Source organism: Equus asinus, chromosome 6 (assembly GCF_041296235.1).
Source record: "Equus asinus isolate D_3611 breed Donkey chromosome 6, EquAss-T2T_v2, whole genome shotgun sequence".
Taxonomy (NCBI): domain Eukaryota; kingdom Metazoa; phylum Chordata; class Mammalia; order Perissodactyla; family Equidae; genus Equus; species Equus asinus.
Genome location: NC_091795.1, coordinates 39,695,024 through 39,720,836, shown reverse-complemented (window position 1 = coordinate 39,720,836; position 25,813 = coordinate 39,695,024). Strand labels below are relative to the sequence as shown.

General features: G+C 41.8%; 2 protein-coding genes across 10 annotated transcripts in view; one reads left to right on the top strand and one right to left on the bottom strand.

The window, feature by feature from the left end:
- MTHFD2 (methylenetetrahydrofolate dehydrogenase (NADP+ dependent) 2, methenyltetrahydrofolate cyclohydrolase) overlaps positions 1-25,813 on the top strand; it is an 86,855-nt gene that overhangs the window by 49,817 nt on the left and 11,225 nt on the right. Inside the window, exon 1 of one of the 9 annotated variants that reach the window (XM_070511936.1) lies at positions 18,624-18,755. The exons of 7 other annotated variants lie outside the window; for them this stretch is intronic. In XM_070511936.1, the coding sequence (XP_070368037.1) occupies positions 18,745-18,755 (11 nt within the window). In that variant the 5' untranslated portion in view covers positions 18,624-18,744. Of the gene's footprint in view, positions 1-18,623; positions 18,756-25,592; positions 25,778-25,813 lie in introns of those variants that run through there. One more of the 9 variants, XM_014829770.3, reaches the window with a different exon arrangement.
- Positions 4,334-14,998, bottom strand: LOC106823840 (uncharacterized protein C2orf78; the record flags this gene model as incomplete). Its single annotated transcript, XM_014829752.3, has 3 exons — positions 4,334-6,363; positions 7,248-8,009; positions 14,887-14,998. Coding segments are annotated over 3 exons (2,769 nt in total), but the record flags the coding sequence as incomplete, so codon positions are not given.

Genomic DNA, 25,813 nt, shown 5'->3' with positions numbered 1-25,813 from the left:
ATGATGAAACTGAGGCCCAGAAAAGGAAGAATTGAAACTTGAACTCAGTTATTCCTCTTGCTTTTTTTTTTTTTTACTGTTGTAAAATATACATAATTAATAACTATCATTTTAATGATTTATAAGTGTACAGTTCAGTGGCATTAAGTGCATTCACGATTTTGTGCAACCATCACCACTGCTTTTAACCAAAAGGTTTTCATCATCCTCAACAAAAGCTCTGTAACCATTAAAAAAACCCCGTTTCCCCTCCCCCCAGCCCCTAGTAACCTCTATTCTACTTCATGTCTCCATGAATTTGCCTATTCTAGGTACCTCATATTAGCAGATCAAACAATATTTGTCCTTTGGTGTCTGGTTTATTTCACAGAACATAATGTTTTCAGGGTTCATCCATGTTGTAGCATGTAACGAAATGTCATTCTTTTTTATTGCTGAATAATACTCCATTGTGTGTATACACCATGTTTTATTTTTCATCTGTTGATGGACACTTGGGTTGTTTCCACCTTGTGACTCTTGTAAATCAAACTGGTGTGAACATCGTGTACAAATATTTGTTCAAATGCCTACTTTTACTTCTTTTAGAGGTATAGGTAGGAGCAGACGTGTTGGATCATACGGGAATTCTATGTTTAACCTTGGAGTAACCACCAAAATTTTTCCACAATGTCTTCTTGTTTTTAAACAATTATGACAAATTTTAAGTATTTGCAGAAGCAAACGTAATGGTGTGGTGTTCACTGTATACCCATGAACTCATCCATCTTTACTATTTATCAGCTGATTACTGTCGTGTTTCATCTGTACCCCTACCTGTTTCACCCCATTCCATCATATTTTGAAGAAGATCCCAATATCATATGATTTCACCTGTCTATTTTTGGTGTGTATATTCAAGATATAGGACTTTTACTCCTTGATATCATTCATTAGTATTAAATATCTGGTCAGTGGTCAAATTTGCAGTTGTCTCCTAAATGTCATTAAAAATTGCTTTAAGAGTTTGAATTAGATTCAAGTTAGATCCGTACTTTGCATTTGATTGTTAGGTCTATGAAGTCTTATTTAATGTGTAAGTACTCTCTCCATGTCTCTCACTTTCTTTTTTATTTTCCATTGAATTTATTTATTTTTTATTATTTTTTATGTGGAATATTAGCCCTGAGCTAACATCTGCCAATCCTCCTCTTTTTGCTAAGGAAGACTGGCCCTGAGCTAACATCTGTGCCCATCTTCCTTTATTTTATATGTGGGACACTGCCTCAGCATGGCTTGACAAGCGGTGCCTAGGTCCATACCCGAGATCCAAACCGCGAACCCTGGGCCACTGAAGTGGAATGTGTGAACTTAACCACTATGCCACCGGGCTGGCCCCCCCTTCAATTTATTTTTTGAGGAAAACTAGGTAGTTTGTCCCATCTGAAGACTGCATTAAAAAAATACAAAAGTGAATGAACATAATGGATAATGCTTTAAGAGAAACAAAAAAAAAGGAGGAAATTTTTTAAATCAATAAGACGATAAAAAGAATTCTGGAGAAATGGCAAATATAAAAGATAAGCAGAAAAGCCAGGACAATTCTGAAAAGCATAATTCAAACACATGTAAGAATTTAGCGTGCCATAAAAGTGACACTTCAAATTAGAGGGACAGATTAGTCAGTGAATTGTGATACATTCATGTAGGATATATATCATTTTTCCAGAAGGATCCACAGCGTGGCAAAAGTAAATGTGTCTAAGGGAGAGGGAAATGCGTGACTGGAAAACTTGGGGAAAAGGGTGAATTTCCATTGAATCTCCTTTTGTACCTTTCTCGTATTCTATCCTGGGAATCTATTAACTCTGAAATCTGACTGCCTGAGTTCAAACCCCAGCTCTCCCAACTGCTAGCTTTTCACCTTGGGCAAATTCTTGACACTCTCCAAGCCTGTCTCCTTATCTTTGAAATGGGGTGAGTGACTTAGTGGGTGCTTCCTGACACAATATAAACTCTCAATAAATACACTACAATACGGATGAACTTTGAAAACATTCTGCTAAGTGAAAGAAGCCAGACACAAAGGTCACGTATTGTGGTATATGTCATATGTATGAAATGTCCAGAAAAGACAACTCCAGCGAGACAGAAAACAGATGAGTGATTTCCTGGGGCTGGTGTAGAGAGAAGGGAATGAGGAGTGACTGCTAATGGTTAAAGGGGTTTCTTCTTGCAGTGATGAAAATGTGATGAGTTAGATAATGATGCTGGTTGCACAATCTTGTGACTATATGAAATGCCACTGTATTTGCAGTTTCAAAAGGTGAATTTTATGGTACATGAACTATATCTCAATAAAAATAATTTTTAGAATGTGAATTACCAGTATTCCCGTGGTGAGTATATGTTGGAATCTCTCCCCCCACTACACTCCATTCCCTTTTTTGCCCCCTCCACTCTAACCCTGCTCACTCCCTCACGGTTCCCCACAATGCCTCCCAGGAGCACCTTTGGACCCTTGGGCAGCTGTGTCCTGTGCTGTTGGAATGGCAATCCAGTGCACACGTGTGCCCACCACTCTCTCTGTGTGATGGACGTTTCCAGCCAATTATTCTTGTGTGCTTTGGATGATGGCAATGTTTAGAGAAGGCCACATGCACCTGAGTGGATTGAGGATGATATGGCGGGCCCTGCAATTAATAGTTACTAACAGACTTTTTTCCGAAAAAGATAAGCAAATGGCCAACAGGTGCACGAAAAGATGTTCAACATCACTAATCATTAGGGAAATTCAAATCAAAACCACAATGAGATACCACCTCCTGCCTGTCAGAATGGCTGTTATTAAAAATACAGCAAATAACAAGTGTTGGAAGGATGTGGAGAAACAGGAACCCTCACATGGTGCTGGTCGGAATGTAAATTGGTACAACCACTATGGAAAACAGTATGGAGATTACTCAAAAAGTTAAAAATAGAACTATCATATGATCCAACTATTCCATTTCTGGTTATGTATCCAAAGAACATGAAAACACTAATTCAAAAAGATACATACACCTCTCTGTGAATTGCATCATTATTCACAATAGCCAAGACTTGGAAACAACCTAAGTGCCCACCAACAGATAAATGGATAAAGAAGATGTGGTATATATACAATGGAATACTACTCAGCCATAAGAAAAGATGAAATCTTGCCATTTGTGACAATGTGAATAGCTCTTTAGGGTCTTATGCTAAGCAAAATAAGTCAGACCGAGAAAGACAAACACCATATGATTTCTCTCATATGTCAAAGGTAAAGAAATACATAAATACAGAGAACAAACTGGCGGTTGCTTACCAGAGGGGAAGGGGGTAGGGGGAGGGTGAGAGGGGTAAAGGGACACATTTACATGCTGAGGGAGGCAGTTAGACTCTTGGTGGGGATTGCAATGTAGTCTATACAGAAGGAAAACATAATGATGTACACCTGAAATAAAAGATTCTAGGTCCCCCCCAGAATTTAGATCACATCCTCTAGTAACCTCCAGATGCTTGGCTCTGAAAGCCAGATTGGCTGCCTGCATATGTTGGCAAATACTGAGGACTGCAGTGGCATAAAGGCCTGAAATTAAGGCCTTGCTCCTTTGCATGCAGTGTGAGCTCAGCCCATTGCTGACTCTCAGTGGTGAAGTGGCTCAGTGATCCTGGCCTTGCGTGTTGTTGGAAAGGGTAACTGAAATAGTGCATTCACAGAACTGCTGCATAGGTGTTGAGGAAATGGTCGTTGCTATCCCAGCCCTGTTCTGGGTGGGCCTCCTGCTGCAGCAGTTCCCTTGGGAAGGCCCCTGTTATCAGCTACCTCCGGGTTGACTGTGAACCCTGGCCATTCCTCTGGTAGATTCCCCTTGATTTGTACTGAGAAGCCCCAGCCATAATCATACCTGGATGAGGTGACTGAAACCCTTTGGAGAGGTTTCCTGAATCTCTTGTTTCTAAAATACCTGTGTGGTGGACAGGAGACATAAGGCCAGCATCCCTGAGAGGCTTTATACATTTCTCCTGGAAAACCTAAACTCATCTGCTGCCATCTTCAATTCTATTTCAATTTTACTCTTTAACCCTCCCTTCTGGCCCTGCTTCTGACTTCTGCCATTTCCCGACTCCTGCTTCTTTTCATACACCCCTAAAATATCTCCCCCTCTGTCCTTCCCAGCCCTGGACCAAGTTCCTTCTTTGTTTTCAGTTCATGTCCCTTTGCCCATGTTATCCCGTCCAACTCTCAGTTCTTTCTTTGGTGCAGCTTTGATCCCCACCTCCACCAAAGAAAAGCCACAGTTAACAGCATCTCCAAACTTTATTAGTCCTCTATTAATTATAGTGGATGTATTTATTCAGTTATATTGTTTTAAAAGATATCAGAATAAATAGAGAAATGTATATCTATCTCTATTTGGATAAAACGTTGGTCCCCAATGTGGCAGCAACAATCCTAGCAGCCTTATATTGCATAGCCGTAGTATTGAGCAATTTCCATTTCTTTTTCCCTCTCAGTGAAAAACTGCACTTTCCCCCAAGAGGTGTACTTGGCAGCCTTCTCACGCTCCTGTTGAGCCTGCCTCTTCATGGCCTCCCGCTCTGGCCTCTGTTCCTGTGTGATGGGCTCTGACATCACTGGCCCTGGAATGTCGGGTTTCCTCCATGGAATTGGTTGCTTGCTAAAATCCTCCAGTAGATACTGGGTGGGAGGCTTGGGCGGGGCCTGGAGCATGGGCACAGCAGTGAGAATGGGCTCCTGCTGGAGAGAAGTGCAAAATGCTGTTCTGTAAGATGCAGGCCTTGAAGCAGGACACTGAGGGACGCTAGGCCGGGTGGGGTTGGTCCAACCTGGTCGAGCGGGGTTGGTGGAAATTGGCCGAGCTGGTCTGGCAGGACCTGTCAAAGATGCAGGAGCTGGGTGGGTGGAATTGACTGCAGTTGGTTGAGCTGAGTTGGTGGAAGCAGGCCGGGCAGGGTCTGCCACAGCAGGCCGATGTGAGGCCAGAGCCTGTGGCCTCCGAGGAACAGGTCGAGCTGGAGGCTTGTCCACGGACAGAAATGGCAAAGGTACCAACCTGACCTTCCCAGGAGGTGGCAAGTCATTCTGGGATGGAGGTGGACACTCTTTTTTAGCACTGCTCTCTGGTTTCTGGGTTTTGACTTGAGTTTCCTCGGGACCTTGACCCTCAAGTGGGATATCCAGCCATGGTTTGATAGCTGGGCAGGGCTGGGGGTGTTTGGGGTTCCTGCAGGTTCCCAGGGCCCGGGAGGAAGAGAGCCCGGTGTTCTTCTCACTCTTCCTCCCCAGAGCATGAAACACCTGCACCGACTCCAGCATGTGCTGGCCTACGCAGCTTTGAGGCTTCTTAAAGGTCTGTTGGCTCAGCTCAGGTTGATTCTTCTCCTGCTTCATCTTCAGCATGGTTGGCTTCTCTTCCCCCTTGACTTCAATCCCTGACTGCTGATTCTCTCCGGCTTTCTTGGGGTTGTTTCCTCTGGTCCTCTTGGTCCTTTCCTGCCCATGGCTCTTAGTTGTACTGATCCTGCTGGGTGCAGCTTTCTGAGGTTTGCTGTTGGAGTGCTCAGCCTCGTTCACAGGAGCCCTGTCACTAGCTGCAGCATTGCAAATAAGCACTTCTCTCCCTGACAGGCACTCCGGGTCCTTTGGCTGGATTTTGGCCTTGGGAGCACCATTGATAGGCTCAGAGGCCTGATGTTTGTTCTTCCTGGCGTGATCGGAGGCATCCTTTCTGACATTTGACTTTTCCTGCAGCTGGATCGACTCGATGGCTCTGGTATTTTTGGCTTGGATCACCTCGGGGCCTTCGGATTCATCAAGATCTTTCAAGGAATTGAAGAGTTGGGGAAGGTCCTTCACCAGAGTAGCAATGTCTTCAAAGCCACCGCTAGCCTCAGTCCCATTTTCCAGTGTCCCTTGGCCCTCAAGACTCAGGCTACTCTTTCCCAGATCAGCATTTTCAGAACGAGGCTGGTCCTCTTGTCCAAGGGGATCGATGCAGGCCAGGAGGTGATGGATATCAGGAATTTCTAAAGGGTATAGTAGAGGATCTTCATTTTCTGTTGGGATCTGGTCAGGATCCAGAGGCTTTGAAAGGTTGGTATTAAACTCATCCAAATTCTTTGGAGCTGGAGACAGTGCCAGGAGGTTAATGTTCGAAGTCTGCACTGGAGCTATCACTGAAATATCCCCACGCTCGGGTGGTGGGTTACCCTGCAATATCTGGATATTTCTGTGACTACAGGACTTGAGGAATTCTGGAGCTTGTGGCAGACAAAATGTCTGGCTTGCAGGTTGCAGTCCAAAGGAAGTTTCCATTCCCAGGGAAGTTTCCATCACTACAAAGAAAGCAAGGAAGAAGTCAGTCCCTAGTAAGTGAGATGCTCCCCTAGACAGCAATGCAGCGATCATATCCCCATCCACAATGGACAAGGCGTTTCTACTAGCTCTTCTTAAGGATCATGGACAGTGTCCTGTGCTGGGAGATAATCCTATAATCCTAGTGTGAGGCCATAGTGTGCCTTGATTATACTTTGTACTGGTCATCATTTGATATCATTATTCCTTGGTTTCCTTATATCTCATAGGGTTGTGGCAGGGAAAATAAAAATAAAAGTGATTTTTAAATTATGAAACATTTTACAAAGCCTAGCATTCTCTCATAGTGTCCTTTGAATTCTCTCCACTTTCCTGAGAGTGTTCACACTGTGGACTAGGAGAGGGAGTGGAGCTCTTCCTGATGAAATGTATAAACAAGTACAGATTCTTAGCCTGTTGGCTTTGGACAGGCTTTTGGGAACACAAGGTCTTAAACCCTGGTATCATTGAACGAAGTGAGGGAACGTTAACCTGGCTGTATCACAGTGAGAGTTCTGAAGCACCTTCCCAAGAAACTAAACCCATAGATCAGGAAAGGAGTCCATTTATGGGTGGTAGTGCAGGGGACTGAGCAGCTGGGGCAGTGAGACCTGTGCGGTCTCTTGCTGTGCTCTTGGGGTCATAGCCATGTAGCATAGATGACCATTACAGTGTCCCCCCTTCTAGCCAGTAATGGATGTTCTTATGTAGAGTCTGAAATAGAGAACACTAAGCGAGGATAGTGCTTAGTAAAGTCTCAGGACTTCAGTTCTACCTGTCTGTGGACTCACCACTTCCCAGCTGCAGGTTTGACCCAGTTTGGATGTGGACGTCATTCCTCTGCCTTCTTGCTGTTTGTACTCACCTTGAAATCTGGTTTGTGGGATGGCTGGAGCAGACGCAGCGTAGTAGACCCCAGAGGTGGAGGCTGGTGGAAGGACATGTGTGGGCTGAATCTCCTTTAGTACCAACACCATTTCTGGTTGAGGAGCAGAGGCCCCAGCTCCTGTGTAGGACACAGAGCCGTAGGACTGCAGGCAGGGGCCAAGTTCTCCAGACAGCAGAGGCCCCAGTGTGCCGTGACCATAGTAGTACACCTGGCTTCCTTCCTGGTAGGGAAGTGACAGGCTGTGTCCCTGATTTGGAACCTGAGATGGTGTTCCCTGAACAAGGCTGGTGGAAAGTGATGGATACAGTGGGACCACATTATTGGCATCTGAAGTTCTTTCACATTGAGCTGCCATAGACATGGAAGAAACCACTGTGTCCTGGCCAATGACAGTCAGAGTGCAGTCTCTGAGCGAAGATGACTCCTGTGCAGTGCTTCCTGGGACACCCCACTCAAAGAGACCCGGATAGGAAGCAGCTGAGGTGGAGCTCTGGCTCTGGCCAGTCACTCCAGACAGCGTGGTTGTGCTAGAATGTTGGTAAAGGTAGGCACTCCCCATGAGTGGCTGGGAAGAGGTGCCCGAGGCTGATGGCAGTAGCCATGCTGAACTGATGGCTGGAGAAGATACTCTGGAGAAATTGCAGACACTTCCTGTTAGGGAAGCTGCATCGCTCACCACAGGAAGAGAGAGCTGCAGGGAGTTTGGAGTTCCAAGTAAGGATGGATTCTGGAAATTTTCTGTAGGGAACAAGAGGGTGATGAAAAACTCAGTGAGACTGATCAACTCTCACTATATTTGAGGGGCAGCATTATCTTAAGGTTGTTGCTATCAGGACGCTTCTCATGCCATTACTCACTGAGATGCCAAACTTCCACCCCTTTACGATGGTTGTAAGTGCTGAAGCAGTTTGTTCTTTTCTGTGTAACTGCCTGTGCTCCCAACTTGGGAAGAGATGTGCAGAAGCCCCATGTGGTGTTGTTCACACCTTGTTCTCTAAGCTGGAAGCTTCTTTCTCCCTGCCCATCCTTCCCTTGAGCCTGCACTAGTCCCGACTCATCTACTCTTTGCTAGAATTGAAGTGTTTTAGAACTAGAACGTCCTTAGAGAGCTTCTGTTCTAACACTCTCATTGTAGCAGTGAGGAAACTGAGGCTCAGAGAGGTCAGCTGGAGTGGTCCGATTCTCCCATTATGGCAGCATCATCACCAGGTCACAGAGCCTAAGTCTCCTGACTTCTTGCCAGGACTCTGCTCTGACCATTCCACTACCAGAAACTGGGAGAAGTAGAACTTCTGATAGAGACATATTATTTTTGTCCATTAGAGAACCGTGCAGCTGTTACCACTGTCATCTTCAGGGTCTCATTTTGCTTGTGTATTTCACATGCTGTTCCCTAGAGTTCACATATAACTCAGCCCACATGGTGGATGTAATGGGTCATTTGTACCCTCTTCAAGCCTAGTTCCTGTTCCTACTTTCAAATGACTACCTCAGAGTGAGAGTCTCAAGAAGTACTTTTTGAAAGAAAAAAGTTATTTAAACTCTCTGAGAAGACCTACTAAAACACCCAGAAAGAAATTAACAAAATGGCACTAAGTACATACTTATCATTAGCTTCTTTAAATGTCAGTGGACTAAATGTTCCAATCAAAAGACATTGGGTGGCTTATTGGATAAAAAAAAACAAGACCCATATATAGGCTGCATGCAAGAGACACACTTCAGACCTACAAGACACTCACAAACTGAAAGTGTTGGGATGGAAAAAGATACTCCATGCAAATGGCAATGAAAAGAAAGCTAGGGTAGCAATACTTATATCAGATGAAATAGACTTTAAAACAAAAACTGTAACAAGGGACAAAGAAGAGCAACACATATGATAAAGGGAACAATCAAACAAGAGGACATAAGACTTGTAAATATCTATGTACCCAGATAGGAGCACCTAAATATATAAGGTAAGTATTGACACACATAAAAGGAAAAATAGACAGTAACACAATATGAGTAGGAGAGTTTAACACTCCACTGACACCAATGGATAGATTATCCAAACAGAAGATCAATAAGAAAACATTGGCCTTTAATGACCCATTAGACCAGATGGACTTAGTAGATATATACAGAACGTTCCATCCAAAAACTGCACAGTACACATTCTTTTCAAATTCACATGGAATGTTCTCCAGGATAGATCACATATTAGGCCACAAAACAAGTCTCAATAAATTTAAGAAGATTGAAATAATTCCAGGCATCTTTTCTGACCACAACAGTATGAAACTAGAAATCAACTACAGGAAGGAAATCAGAAAATCCACAAATATGTGGAGATTAAACAAAATACTATTGAACAACAATTAAGTCAATGAAGAAATCAAAGGAGAAATCAAAAGTTACCTGAAGACAAATGAAAATGAAAATATTACATGCCAAAATTTATGGGATACAGCATAAGTGGTTCTAAGAGGGAAGTTTATAGCAATACAGGGCTACCTCAACAAATGAGAAAAATCTCGAATAAACAATCTAAAAGTGCACCTAAAGGAAATGGAAAAAGAAGAACAAACAAAGCCTAAAATCAGTAGAAGGAAGGAAGTAATAAAAATAAGAGCAGAAATAAAATAGACACTTAAAAAACAATAGAAAAAATCAATGAAACCAAGAGCTGATTCTTTGAAAAGATAAACAAAATTGACAAACCTTTAGCTAGACTCACCAAGAAAGAAAGGGAAAAGGCTCAAATAAGTCAAATGAAAGAGGAGAAATTACAATGGACACCTCAGAAATACAAAAGATTATAAGAGAATACTACAAAAAGCTATGTCCCAACAAATTGGATAATCTAGTAGAAAAGGATAAATTCTTAAAATCATACAACCTTCCAAAAGTAAATCAAGAAGAAATAGAGAATTTGAAGAGATGGATCACGAGTAAGAAGATCAAAACAATAATCAAAAACCTCCCTAAAAATAAAAGTCCAGGACCAGATAGATTCCCTGGAGAAGTCTACCAAACATTTTTTAAAAACTTAATACTTATCCTTCTCAAACTATTCCAAAAAATTGAAGAGGAGAGGAAGCTTCTTAGTTCATTCTATGAAGCCAGCATCACCCTGATACCAAAGCTAGACAAGGACAACACACAAAGAAGAAAATTACAGACCAATATCACTGATGAATATTAATGCAAATATCCTCAACAAGATACTAGCAAATCGAATACAACAATACATTAAAAACATCATCCACCATGATCAAGTGGGATTTATTACAGGGATGCAGGAATGGTTCAGCATCTGCAAATCAACCAACGTGATACACCACATTAACAAAATGATAAATAAAAATCACATGGTTATCTCAATAGATGCAGAGAAAGCATTTGACAAGATACAACATCTATTTGAAGGAAGTACCTCATCATAATAAAGGCCATTTGTGACAAACACACAGCTAATATCATTCTAAATGGAGAAAAGCTGAAAGCTATTCCTCTAAGAACAGGAACCAGACAAGGATGCCCACTTTTACCCCTCTTATTTAACATAGTATTGGAAGTCCTAGCCAGAGCAATCAGGCAAGAAAAACAAATAAAAGGGATCCAAGTTTGAAAGGAAGAAGTGAAACAGTCACTATTTGCAGATGACATGATCTTATATTTAGAAAGCCCTGAAGAATCCACCAAAAAACTTTTAGAAATAATAAATGAATACAGTAAAGTTGCGTGATACAAAATCAACATGCAAAAATCAGTTGTATTTCTATGCACTAACAATGAAGTAGCAGAAAGAGAAATTAAGAATACAATCCATTTACAATTGCAACAAAAAGAATAAAATATGTAGGAATAAACTTAACCAAAGAGGTGAAAGATCTGTACACTGAAAACCATAAAACTGTTGAAAGAAACTGAAGAAGACACAAAGAAGTGGAAAGATATTCTGTGCTCTTGGATTGTACGAATTAACATAGTCAAAATATACATACTTCCTAAAGCAATTTACAGATTCAATGCAATCTCTATCAAAGTTCCAACAACAATTTTCATAGAAATAGAACAAAGACTCCTAAAATTTATATGCAACAACAAAAGATCCCGAATAGCCAAGAGAATCCTGACAAAAAAGAACAAACCTGGAGGTATCACACTCCCTGATTTCAAAATACACAACAAAGCTATAGTAACCAGAACAGCACAGTACTGGCACAAAAACAGACACACAGATCAATGGAACAGAATCGAGAGGCCAGAAATAAACCCACACATCTATGGACAGCTAATTTTTGACAAGGGAGCCAAGAACATAGAATGGAGAAAGGAAAGTCTCTTCAATAAATGGTGTTGGGAAAACTGGACAGTCACATGCAAAAGAATGAAAGTAAACCATTATCTTGCACCATACTCAAAAATTAACTCAAAATGGATTAAAGACTTGAATGTAAGACCTGAAACCATGAAACTTCTAAAAGAAAACATAGGCAGTATGCTCTTTGGCATGGGTCTTAGCAGCATATTTTCAAGTACCATGTCTGACCGGGCAAGGGAAACAAAAGAGAAAATAAACAAATGAGACTACATCAAACTAAAAGGCTTCTGCACAGCAAAGGAAACCAGCAACAAAACGAAAAAGGAACCTAATAATTGGGAGAACATATTTGCAAACCATATATTTGATAAGGGGCTAATATCCAAAATATACAAAGAACTCATACATCTCAACAACAAAAAAGCTAACAACCCAGTTGAAAAATGGGCAAAAGATCTGGACAGAGATTTCTCCACAGAAGATATACAGATGGCCAACAGGCACATGAAAAGATGTTCAACGTCATTAATTATCAGGGAAATGCAAATCAAAATTGCAATAAGATATCACCTCACTCCCCTCAAAATGGCTATAATTAACAAGTTAGGAAACAACAAGTGCTGGAGAGAATGTGGAGAGAAGGGAACTCTCATCCATTGCTGGTGCGAGTGCAAACTGGTGCAGCCACTATGGAAAACAGTGTGGAGATTCCTCAACAAATTAAGAATAGAACTGTACAATCCAGCTATTCCACTGCTGGGTATTTATCCAAAGAACATGAAAACACAAACGCATAAAGATACATGCATCCCTATGTTCATTGCAGCATTATTCACACTAGCCAAGACTTGGAAGGAACTTAGGTGCCCATCAAGGGACAAATGGATAAAGAAGGTATAGTATATATACACAATGGAATACTACTCAGCCATAAGAAATGATGAAATCTGGGTATTTGTGACAACATGGATGGACCTTGAGGGTATTATGCTACGCAAAATAGAGGGGCAAAGTCAAATACCATACTATAGCACTCATAAATAGAAGATAAAAACAACAACAAACACACACATAGAGACAGAGATTGGATTGGTGGTTACCCGTGAGGAAAGGGGCAGGGAGGAGAGCGAAAGGGGTGTTTAGGCATATGTGTATGGTGGTGGATTGTACTTAGTCTTTGGGTAGTGAACATGATGTAATCTACACAGAAATTGAAATATAATGACATACACCTGAAATTTATATAATGTTATAAACCAATATTACCGCAGTAAAAAAAAAAAACACTCTCTGAGGTTACTTATCTATAGTTATAACAAGAACAACAATAATAATAGTAATAATTCATATATGAATAAAAGTGATACATTTCATATGATTTATATGGAGGAATATATAAACATTCTGGAGAGAGAAAAATCATGAAAAAGGTATCACAGGACTAAAAATACATAGATAATAATGAAAACTGTGGTATGTAGCAAGCATCTAAGCAGGATAAGTTTACTAGTAATTGAAGTTCTGTATCATACATGCAATATTATGAAGAATATTTCTGGCTCTATTATAGTAAATACTGTTTGCCAAAAAGCAGCCCAGAGTAGAAGGTGATTTGAGTGAATTCTTAGCCAGTACATACAGACAGAGAAGATATCAGTAAAAACTGCATAACAAGCAGCAAAATGCTATCAATGTGAATGTATAGCTGGCCACAATATAAGCAGACAGATATTTCAGTGAAAACTGGTACAAAGCAGAGAGCAACATCCTAAGTGTAAAGGAATTCCGTTGTTGTGCTCGTTCTTATTTCTCTGACCATGAGCCGCAAGGAACAGCTAGTAAGCCTACTAGAAATCCATACTTCAATTAGTATAACCACATAGATGCAGAAGAGAGTACTTAAAAGGTATCAGGAAGGTTTTTCTATTTATCCTAAAACCTCAATTATTATCACCTTCAAGATCCAGGAAGGGGTCATCCCCAAAGACTAAAAACACCGTCATCGCTAGAATCCAATTTTTAAAAATTTAATGTAGGAAAACCCAAAAGATGCCACAAAATTATCTGTGATAAATGTGGAGTCAGAGATGGGGGACTTGACTTTTGCTTTTTCTTCTCGGGCAGCTTAGATCTAGAAAGAGATGGTGGCCGTTTCTCAGTGCGCGCTCTGTGTCAGGAAGAAAATGAGTGTAAAGATGAAAAGCAGCCTTGACTTGGAACCTACGTATCACACACAGGAATTAGCACTTCTGATTCAAGTTAGGAGATACCATTGTTTAAAAAAACAATTTTATTTTTAATAGGCAAAACATCTACGTAGTTTAAAATGAGAATGCCATAAAACACTGAAAATTCTGTTTCCTTCAGCCTTCTGGACAGTCACTTTATTATTTCTTAATTATAGGAAGTATTATTTCCAAAACATTTCTAAAATGTTTACATTCAAAACTTTCAGGTGCCATCCAAGTTCAGAGAGGGAACAGAAAAAAGCAAACAGGCGAGTCTGTCTGAGAAGCTGCTTTTCCTGGCGATGCCCTGTTCTGCCTCACTCGCCTTCCTCGGCTATGAATGTGAGCGTTTGCTGAAGTCAACTGTGCTTCATCCTGCTCTGAGCACATTTCACTCTGTGCTCTTCCTGCTGCAATTGAAAATCTTTGGTTCCTTCAGCATTTCATGCCAAACCACCTCTTTTTCCTGGAGAGCTCCTCCTCGCTCTCCTCCTCATTCTTCTGTTTTATCCTGTCTCTTGGTTCCTGTTGGCCTGTGCTCCTGAAAACAATCCTCAACTTCCTGACCTTTGAAGACTGGCCTCCCTATAGCCCAGTACTCTCCATCGTCTCTCCCTGTTTTTCTTTTCACCTCATTTAGGTAGAAAACTCCAAAACATGTGCATATTGCCTTTTGAACAGCACTAAATTTAAAATACTACAATTGATATATCAGTAGAGGAAGACCATTACAGATGAAATATCTCAGTATACATTGCTAGCTTTCTGCATCACCTAGGTTTTCTCTCTGTTTGTGAAAACACTCTCAAGAAGTCTCTGATTTCATTCTACCTGGGTGCCCTTTAAGACTCAATATTAGAAGAGAAAAGGAGCAGAGGAAACAACGGATGTAATATCCTGATATGAGAGTAAGCGACATGTCCAAAGTCACACGGCTTATAATGTCAAAGTCAAAACTGAAATTAGGTCCCCAAGGTTTTAGTTAAATAATTTCCCTCATTATTCCATGCTATTTTGATTCTACTACTAAATTTAGGGGCAAAAATATATAATGAAAAACTTTTTCTTTCACTACCTGACATGGTAAGAGAAGAGGAAGCATCAGCTGCAGATCCAAGAGATGAGGAGATGATGCTAGAGGAAGTCTGAGTGGCTGCAGCCAAAGAGCGGTATGTCCAGTACGAAGGTCACTGGTCACACTGGTCACTTGCGATGATCCAAATTTATTTACACACAACTCCATGGAAACCCCAAGATTCTAGCAGGTGGCAGTAGGTCTAGGGGGAGAATGATGTCACAGAGCAGGCAGTTCAAAGGTACGAGACAGCCAATAGGGCGGCCAGATTCCCCACAAGAAGATGGGATTGGGTGGAGGGAGTCGGGGGAGAGCTACAGCAGCACCTGCATGGCTGAGCTCTGGGGAGGTGACATCCTAGGAGCCACATGTGCTAGTCTCTCTTCCCCAGGCTCTTATGTTAGGGAATCCTCTCAACGTTCCTTATAGATGTTCATTAATGTAATTAACTCATAGTTCTTTGTATTCTATGAATTATACTTTATATTGTACATTAGTAATTACATGTACAGTTAGTTAATATCCTTAGAGAGGAAGGAAAAGGACATCTAGGTTGACCTATTACCGTTGTTGTGAAATCCTACCAGGTGATCTAACGGTGAACTTACTGCAGGTTTTAAGGAGCAAAGGAAAGGATTGGGAGCTCCTTCTGTAACTTGGTTAAAGAGTAGGGTGAGGTTTGTTGAGTGCCCCTTGTGGGGAATGATGTGGTTCAAGGCTCTTCTCTTTGAGTTTCTTCTCCTTGAATCCTACCTTCCTTAGGCTGGGCTGGGCTGGGCCGGGTTGGACTTGCATGTCTCTGCTGCTCCCCTTTTCTTTTGTCTGCATTATAGGCCTTGTTTCTGGGACCAGCCTCGCCCTTGCATCTCCCCCTCCTGGATGTTACTTCCTTTCAATCCCAGCAGCAGAGGTCTTTCCAGTGCCTGATGCTTCTGGAAATGGCATCTGCCCATTAGAAGCAGATGCCAGAGAGCCAGAGACACAGCTGAGGTCAGAGCTCTTCTCTTCCAGCCTTGGGTTGCAATTCTTTTGCCCATAATTTGCTACCTTTGGCTCCTTGGGCCACACAGGCCTCCTGCCATCCCGCGCTTGTATACATGAGAGGCATTTGGGGTCCCCCCCTTTCCTTCTCCTCTGAGTGTATCCAGTGTGGCAGTTGCTGTAGCCTCCTCCCTCTTGGAAACAGCCGCTGTAGAACATTGGGCCTCTAGGGTTCTCTATCGGCCATGATTGTGTGCAAGGCCAAGCAACATGCAAAGGAGAATAGTGAGAGAAAGAGGAGGACATTCGTGGAGAATAGGGAAGAGGCAAGGTGAAAGGGACAAGAAAACAGCTGTCTGGTTTTTGGGTTTCTTGAGAAACAGGTTGACAGATTTTCCCTCATTTTGTATTAACAGAACAGACAATTCAATATATATTTATTAATGTAATGCGAGAGTCCAGCAACTGCCATGAATTCTCTCCACCAAAGAGAATAATCTTAAATCACTTTCTCTCACTTTGTCTTATGTGATATTACATGATTTACATTATTCATTGGTATGTTTGTAGACTATGGGTTGTTTTCTAATGCTCTGGGTCTGTCTCCGTGTTTTTCCTGGTTGTGTTTTTAAGGATCCAACACTGGGAGACAGATCACATGCTGTTCCCCTGATGATTGTTCATTTAAGCGTCATGAACTAACTTGACCTGAAGGGTTCTGTGGAGAAACTTACGAGGGGACTGTGAGAAGCATTGTGGTGAGTTGCACGGTGCCCTCACGCCTAAGGAGCAGATGTGTGCAGTGCACCCAGCTGGCCTGGGAGCCTCTGCTTTTGTTCCCCTGCTTAGTGCTCTTCTCTCTAATCACTCTGGTGACTGTGAGACAGTGGGCGAGGGCTGAGTTGCTGCTGATTTGTATGTGGAGTCAGCTGATTTGGGGAGGAAATCTGTGGATCTAGTCATTTTCCTTGGTGGTAAGCTTTTCGGATGTCTAGGTGGACCTATCTGGGGACTATTCTAGTGCGAATTTGTAGGAGGTGTGTGATCCAAGATGCCAAGATCCCAGATGCTAAGATGTGAGAAGATAGCTGCTCGATGGGACCTCGAAAGACACACATTTCACTTATAGGCCTATTTCACCTATTATAAGATATGAGCTTTTTGAGTGATGGTGAAAGATACTTATCTGAGAGGAAATTGTAAAGGCTGTTGCAGTGTAGAGATATGGCTTAAGCTTATAAATTTTTTCAAGGTTTTTTCCCTAGCTTCATACCTCTTATAGCCTACTTCCATAACATTAGGATGTAACGTGAGGCTAACAACATATCCCAGAGATCCTCAAGTGAGACCAGTGTCTCTTTTCTCTATGTTCCCATGGAAATGAAGGGAATCCAGAGCTACTGCAGCTTAGGGTGGGTGGTATAAGATTGGGGGAGCTGTGGTAACACAAATTCTGGTAACAGCAAAATGTTTACATATGAGAATATTCTGTTCCAACATTCAATTTAGGCAAACTTTGAGTTAAGCCTTTGCTGGTTCCCAGCTTCTATAACTACTTTATCTCCGTAGTTGCAGCCACTTAACCTTAGCCTGCGGGCTCAGCAACATCTTAACCCCCAGAAGAACCTTAAATGTCAAGGAATAACCTAAAGAGCATAGTCCAACAACGGGAACTTAGCATCAAGCCCTACCCTGACATAAAGCCTTATGATGATGATGATGATTTATTTATTTTTGCTGAGGAATATTCGCCCTGAGCTAACATCTGTTGCCAATCTCCCTCTTTTTTTTTTTTTATGTGAGCCACCCCCACAGCATGGCTACTGACAGACAAATAGTGTAGGTCTGTGCTTGGAAACCAAGCCCACACTTCTGAAGCAGAGCACACCGAACTTAACCACTAGGCCCCCGGGGCTTGCCCCAAAGCCTTATTTTTACAGTTGTTGTATTGTCTTGTCCCATAGACCCACTTCCTGCATTTTCTTCCCATGGGGATAACTGAGACTTGTCTTGGTGTAACATACACCTGAGGCTCTTCCTTACTCTCCCGGTTGTCACTTTTTGATTTAATTAAAGACTGGCCAAAACCAATAGAATGTACAATTCAGTGTGAATTGTGGACTTTGATTGATAACGATGTGTCAATGTTGGTTCATTGCTTCTAACAAATGGAGCACACTGGTATGGAACGTTCATGGTAGGGAAGGCTGTGTAGGGTGAAGCAGAGAGGGTGTAAGTGAGAACTGTCTGTACTTTCTGCTCACTTTTGCTGTGAACCTAAAACTGCTCTAAAAACTAGTCTATTAATCGTTTTTAAAAAGTGTTTTGCTAGCTCTTGAATAACCCAACAGATTGATGGATCAGAGTAAATAAGACAAATTCATAAAAGAATATTTAGCAGCAAAAGCTACCTTCCTATATATAGATGTTCAAGAAGTATTTATAAGTGCCTATTTATAGGCACTCCACTTGGAGCTGGAGGTACAGTGGTGGACAACATTGATGTGGTCCCTGCCTTCTGGGAGTTTACAGTCTGGTGAGGAACCCACATGAAACAAATAGATGTAGACATGAGCTTATTTTCTTCCCTCTAATCTCTGGAAGAAAAGATTGTAATATAGCTCGTAACTTCCAGAAGAGTGGAAACGTTCCTTTGAATCACGCTTATTTTAGCATCACAGGGCTTGAATGAATGGACGATATAAGAAAAGATTTTAAGCACATGTTTACTCTCTCTTACTTCCTTCTCTCTGACAGAGTTTGGAAGAAAATCTTGCTCCAAAATAATATTTTCAGCCTTGAATCATTTTAGCTAAATCCAAGAACAGAACGAAGAAGTTGGACTGGTTGTTGATTTAGCGTATACTCACCACTAATATGAGCCAGAGGTAAATGGAACCCTTCATTGAAAAGACCCTTCTTCTTTCTGATGGTATAATAACTCACAGTAATTCAGTAGTACTCATCTTATGCTAAGGTGAATCGTGGCCTTCTTTCATGGTAATAGTTCAAAAAGGGAACCAAGTGGTTCCCTTAATTACACCTTTCTATTTGTTATCTCAATGAGATTAAAGACATGTATTGAACTATAATACTTGGCAATAGGCTCTGTATGTGCTTAAGAAATACTATAAACTTCCATGTTCTATATTTTGAAAATGAAGTAAACTTTTAGTGATGAAAGTAGTAGCCTAAAAGGAAAAGAAGGGAACGTCCATGTGTCTTTAGCACTTACTCGGAGCAGTTGCTTGAGCAAGTGTAAGCATCTGAGTAAAAGGCAGTTGTTCTCTAGTGTTTATGCTTTCTTTTCATAGTATCATTTGATATGATACAGAAAGATAGATTGTGTCGGCCCATGTGGCGTCTCAGTAAGAAAGAATTATCCTTCTTCTGACTGGTTCTGGAGCCTTAGGAAATACTGACACCTAATGTTGTTAACGTTTGTACTACTGCTGAAAGCTTTGTCACCCAGGCGTGTTCTGCCGTACTCACTGAAGAGTTGCCTCCTTGTAAGATGTACTCTTGAGTAACAGTGATAGAAATTTAGGTCATGTTGCCTTCAGCAATAGAGAGAGCCCAAAGACCCTAAAGTTTTTAATGCCTTTTCTCTCATGTTTTTTACTTTTTTTTTTTTTTTTGCTATCTGAACTCTGCTGCTTGATAGCTGTGCACCCAGGGAAGTTATTTAACCTCTTTGTGCCTCAGTTTCCTCATCTGTAAAACAGAGATAATAGGACAGATAAGAGGATTGGATAACACATGCGTAATATTTAGAACAGTGTCTAGTATATATTGGCTCTTACTGTTAGTCTCAGAATCTAAAGTTTGTGTTGTTGACTTCTTTCCTTGTCTCTTAAAGTTCAAAAAGCATTATTCTTGAGCTTCAAAAAGAAAGGAAATGGATTTGAAAATTAGATCTGCCATTTACTAGCTGTGTGACCTTGGGAAAGTTACTAACCTCTCAGTGCCTCAGTTTCTTCATCTATAAAATGGAGATAATAGCGGTATACTTCTGTGTAGGGTTATTGTGGGGATTCAATGAGTTATTAAGCATAAAGCATTCAGAACAGTGCCTGGCCCCTAGTACTACCTGTTAGTTATGCAGCAAATCATTTCCCTCAATATTGCTACCACCTTTAATCTTGAGCATAATAAAGTCAGGACAAATAGAAAGTGTGTAGAATTTTCTTCCTGATGAAATACAAGTTGCAGTTTATTTGTAATTAATTATAAGGAGATAATAAACAAAACCATGATGGATTGGGATCTAAGTACTAAAGTTTGGAAGATAATATTTTCCGTAACAGTTTTTGATGGTGCTGTCAGAATCATGTGTTTTTAACCACTTAGGTAAAACATCATCTCTGTTCTTTAAAAAATCATTCAAAATTTTTATGAATGGTAAAAATTTAATAAAAGTTCTTTTTAGCAGGCCAAAAAGAAGAAAAATGAAGAAGAGGAGAATAAGAAGAGGAAGGAGGGAGGGAGGGAAGGAAAAGAAAGGCAGGCTTGTTAGAGTATCACCTTCAGGGAGAGTCATGTCCTTAAGTGTTCTGTAACCTAGGCAGGGTCCCTTGTTCCACATTCTCATCCCTGCATTCTGCCAGACGCCCTGTTGTCAGGCTGACTAACACAACAGTGATAGGCATGTTTTGTGGAAGAACATAGATTTTGGATGAAGACAGACCTATGTTTAATCCTGGCACTGCCATTACCAGCTGGTTACCATGGGCAAATTACTTTAACTTTGTGAATTTGTCTCTTCTTCTATAATACAGAGATAATAATATAATGCCCTCACAGGAACACTAGGATCATATGAATAAATGTAGGGGAAGTATCTAGCTCAGTTCCTGGCATGTGGTTAATGGTCCACGAATTTAGTTCCCTTCCCTACCCTCTGACTCCCTGTCCCCTTTCCTATCCTGTCAATTAAGGTCCCCTTACTTCTCTTTAGAAGAAACTAAGTTGCATCTCCTCAGGGTGCGCACTGACTCCCCCCAGATCCAGAGGAGCCCCTTAAACAGAAGGCATCCCGAGTTCAAAAGACAAGAAAGAGAGGAATTGAAGAAAGAACCTAAATTCTGGAAATTCTGAAGCCAGTATTCTCCAATCAGAGGATCCTTGACCAGCTGCCTTTCACCCCTCAATGGTTCTTGAAGGAGCTATGCAGAGGGGCCCTGTAAATCACTGAAGGCTTTTGTGCAGTCTTCTGTATGAAGGTCGTAGCTTTTTATGAGCTGGGGGGTGGACTACGTGTGAATCTCAAGGTCTCCTTTTCCCTGTCTGTCTGAAGACCCTGCCAAAACGGGTGAACATACTCCTCAGCCTCCTTCCCCCAGCCTACGCTTTCACTATAGCCATAAAAGTGATATCAGACTAAAGGCAAGGAGAGGACTTTGCCATGAGTCAGGGGTCCTTCCTCCAAGCCCTCCAGAGGCCCCTAGGCATACTTGTGTCACTTATCCACCCAACCGCTAACATGATTTCTCTTCTATCCCGCTGTTTAATTATAAACCCGGCTAGTATGAGTTTGCATCTTATATGACTTTTTTATATCCTTCCTTCCAAGCACAACGCCATTTATGTAATCCTGAGTGTCTCTGATTGGTTCTACAGTGGATGTCATTTTGACTCTACTTCTTAGTCTTTTTTGTAGTTTCCGATGTGTGTGTCTGTGTGTGTATGTATTTTAAACAAAGAACATGAATTGGGTGTTCCAGAAACGGAGCTGTCCTGCTTTAGTACTGTCTACTTCAGTGGTATTGAAATAGAAGGCATGTTGGCTAAGAATTAGTACATTCTGAGATGAGAGAAGTTCAGAGAATATGTAATGAGTGGGCCTGGCTCAAGCTGGCCTGGTGTGGAAGCAGAGTCACGGCCCAGGTGTCAATCAATATTAATTTCCCTAGGGAGGGGTCCTAGGGTGTGGTAGATACTCAGGGGGCTTGGGAGAGCAGGTTTTACCAATTGGTACAGAAATATTTCCATGTTTTCACAACTGCAGTGGCTATCCTGGTGCATATAAACTATCTTTGAGCTCCAGGTTACAAGGGTTGAAACTTCAGGGCCCAGCATAAACCTTACTTAGAAAGTGCTCTGAGATGATAAAGGCTCCTTGATTTCTTCAGGTTAGTCAGTAATAGTGGAAGTTTGACCAATGGTGGAATGGGTTGGAGTTCATAAGCCCTGTCGGTCCTTCCAGACATGGAACCCTCTTGGAATTTAGCTGCCAACTTTGTGGGTTTCACCACCAATGCCTCCCCTACCCAAGTGGTCGCTCTCACCCATTTGTGGTTTTAAGTGATTTTGCCCATGTGTGGTCCGGATTCCTCCTTCAGTGTCTATGAAATATTCAGGCCCACCTGAAGTGGAAGGCTAGAGGCAGGCATTCATGTCAAGTCCATGTCGTGGTGGAGCCGGCCTCATCTTGCTGGGAGAGTGACTTCAGGCAAGTGGCCAAGTCTTTCTGAGTCTCAGTTCCTTCATTAAAATGGGGAACATAATACCTACCTCATAGGGTTGTTGGGATTGAAGCAGATGATGTTGAACCCAGTACCTGGCACAGGATGAGTGCTCAGTAAATGGCAGCAAATATTAGAGCATGGGCTCTGGAGCCAGCCCGTCTGAGTTCAATCCCTGCCCTTCCCCTTCCCAGCTCTGTGACCTTGGACAGGTTCCTTAAACCTCCTGTGCCTCATTTCTCCCATCTGTAAGATGGAGATAATAATAGCACTTACCTCATAGGGTGATTGTGAGTAAGTAGGACAATAGACACAAGTGCTTAAAACAGTGCCTGACATGTTGTAAGTGTTCAGTAAAGATGAGCTCTTATTGGAATGATTTTAAATAGATGTTTGGTCATTCATATGCTTTGTGCTTTCATGAGTGAAATGAATCATGAGATATGAGTTGTCTTGATTAAATAAGCCCACCTTGTATTGGGGGAGATAGACAGATGCACAAATAATACCAAGATGTCATTCTGAGGGCTGGAATAGGAGTTTTCCTATATGCTATGATGGCCGAGAGGAGAAGCCATTTCTCTATTCGTATTGTGTCGCAGCAAAAATATGGTTCTGCCTGTGTGTGGTCCTGATCCTGCCTTATATGTCAATGAAATCTTTGGGGCCACTTAAATGCAGGCCTACAGGCAAAGCTTTTAAGTCAGGCAGTCTGGGGGTGCAGCTGTGAGGGATGAGAGCCGTGGTGCTTGGAAGCAGAGAGAGGAGGGGACCAAACACCGGGTAGAAGAACAGGGTGTGCCCGGTGGAGGGCAGAGCACAGAGAGAGAAGGCGGAAGGGCTAGTTGGGGCCCGAGCACCTTCACCCCACAGAATCTGGACTGAGACTTGGAGCATTAAGTATTTTTGTTAAACAAATAATATTCCAACATAATACTGTGGGAACACAGAAGCAAATCCTTTTGTTAAGCTTATTAAAAATATTATAATAGTGTTCTCATGGTTTTACTCTTGAGAGTTCACATTTTAGGAAAAGAGAATTTCCAAAATTTTCAGAGCGTTGAGAGGATTAGGTATGTTAAAATCTGGTCACATCTGATTTCTTCCCCTCTTCACAGCCACTGCTGCAAGGTCCAGTAGCTGTAAGGCCCTCCTCACCACGGCTTGCTGGGGGTGGGCTCTGCAAGCCATCATCCCCAGTCATCTCACCTGTGGGACAAGCTCTGACCTAGACAACCTTTCACATCTGCTGTCTTGAGGGTTCTCAGTACCGCATTCTTTTTCGTAGTTTTTTCTCTTGTTCACTTGTATGTGCCTTACTCCTCAAGTGCCATGAGGGCAGAAATCTTACTCATCTTTTTGTTTTGTTTTGTTTTGAAATGATTTCTGATACACAGAAATGTTGCAGGAAAAGTTCAAAGAATCCTTATATATTCTTCACCCAATTTCCCAGTTGTTACTGTGTCACATTTGCCACATACTTTATCAGTTTCTCTTTACCTATATACATTATTAAGGACTGAATTGTGTCCCCCTAAAATTCTTATGTTGAAGCCCTAACCTCTAGTACCTTAGAATGTGACTGTATTTGGAAACAGAGCCTTTAAAAGGGTAATAAAGTTAGAAGCGAGTGCTTAGGGTGGGTCCTAATCCAACCTGACTGATGTCCTTATAAGAAGAGGAGATTAAGGCATCCAGAGAGGGACACCAGAGGCGTGCTGCCACAGAGAAAAGGCAGCCGTCTGCAAGTCAGGGAGAGAGGCCTCAAGAAAAACCAAACCTGCCAGTGCCCTGAACTTGGACTTCCAGCCTCCAGAACTGGGAGAAAAAAATGTCTGTTGCTTGAGCACCCAGTCTGTGGTATTTGGTTATGGCAGCCCTAGCAAACTAATATTTATGTTATATTATGCTCTGTTATATCATATGTCTTTTTTTTCTGAAATAACTTTTCTGAAACTAGTTGCAGACATGATGCCCTTTTATCTCTAAAAGCAAATACATTTTTTATATAACCACACTATGATTAGTTAAATCAGGAAATTAACCCTGATACCATGCTATTAGCTGATCTACAGACTTTATTAATATTTTGCCAGTTGTTCTATAATGTCCTTTATAGCAAAAGAGACAAAGGGGAAAAAATGAAGAATGAAAAAGAAAAAAATTTTGGTTCATAATCACACATTAAATTGTTATGTCTAGACTCCTTTAATCTAGAACAGTTCCTCATTCTTTGTCTTTCACAACTTTGGCATTTTTGAGAAGTACAGGCTGCTTTTTCTTCTAGACTGTCTCTCATTTTGGGCTTGTCTGATGTTTCCTCATGGTTAAATTAAGACGTGCTGGTACATTCCAAAATTTCGGGAATGTGGCTTTTTCCTGGACTGTTTAACATTCCAGGTCTGTAATCTCTCCTCTCAATGTGTAAATGAGAAATCTGTAACATTTTTTTAGGAAACTCAATGGAAAATCACTTCATTCAATTTTCAGACTTGTTAAGAGTTGTGAAGTGGTGTGTCCTCCTCAATGCATCATATCTTGGGGTACATAAGGTGTGTTTGTCCCATTACTGATGTTGTTAACTTTGATCACTTGTTTAAGGGGATGACTGTCAGGTTTCTCCACTGTAAATTTACCATGGCCCCCTGGCTATTAAGAAGTATTTTGTGGGAGAGATACTTTGAAACTATGCAAATAGGGAGGCCAGGTAAAATACAGGAAGCCCAGTTTAATTTGAATTTCAGATAACAACGAATACTTTTTTGTATAAGTATGACCCCTCTTCCCAAATTATTGGTCTAAAATTCAAATCTAATTGGGCGTCTTATATTTTTATTTGCAAGATCTGGCAACCTTATATGTAACTATTTCGTTCTTCCAACTTCACCCAGTTGTTTTGACATCCATTGATGATTCTGAATCAATTTTAAACCATTTTTTGCCAAATAGTTATTTTCTACTTCCATCATTTTTCTGCATTTATTAGTGGGTATTCTATCTGCCTTTCTTTTTATCCACTCTTTACAGTCCCTAGCACACAGTAGACACCCAGATCTATTTGTTCAAGCAATGAATGAAGAAACTCGCGCTGGCGTTGGCTGGCCTTCCGTGACACCGGCTGAGTCTGGCAGGGGCTTGCCTTCTTCAGCCAATCACGGTATGCTACCGAGGCTTCCGAGCCCTCCAGGGCCTCGCTCTTGGCTCTTCTTGCTCCAATCACAAACAGGGCTTTACTGGGCAACGGCCAATGGGTGCCGGCGGGAGGCGGGGCCTACCACGCGGCCGCGGTATAACGGCGCGGCCCGCGCGCGCGCTTCTCTCCCGGCGCGGACACCGGCGCGGGGTATGGCTGCTGCTTCGTTTGTATCCACGTTGGCCGCCTGGCTGCTCCGGCCCGCCCAGAGCTGCCGCCTCCGCCATAGCCCCTTCCACCTCTCGGCAGTGCGGTAAGCGGGTCGGGGAGCTGGGTCGGCGCCGAAAGC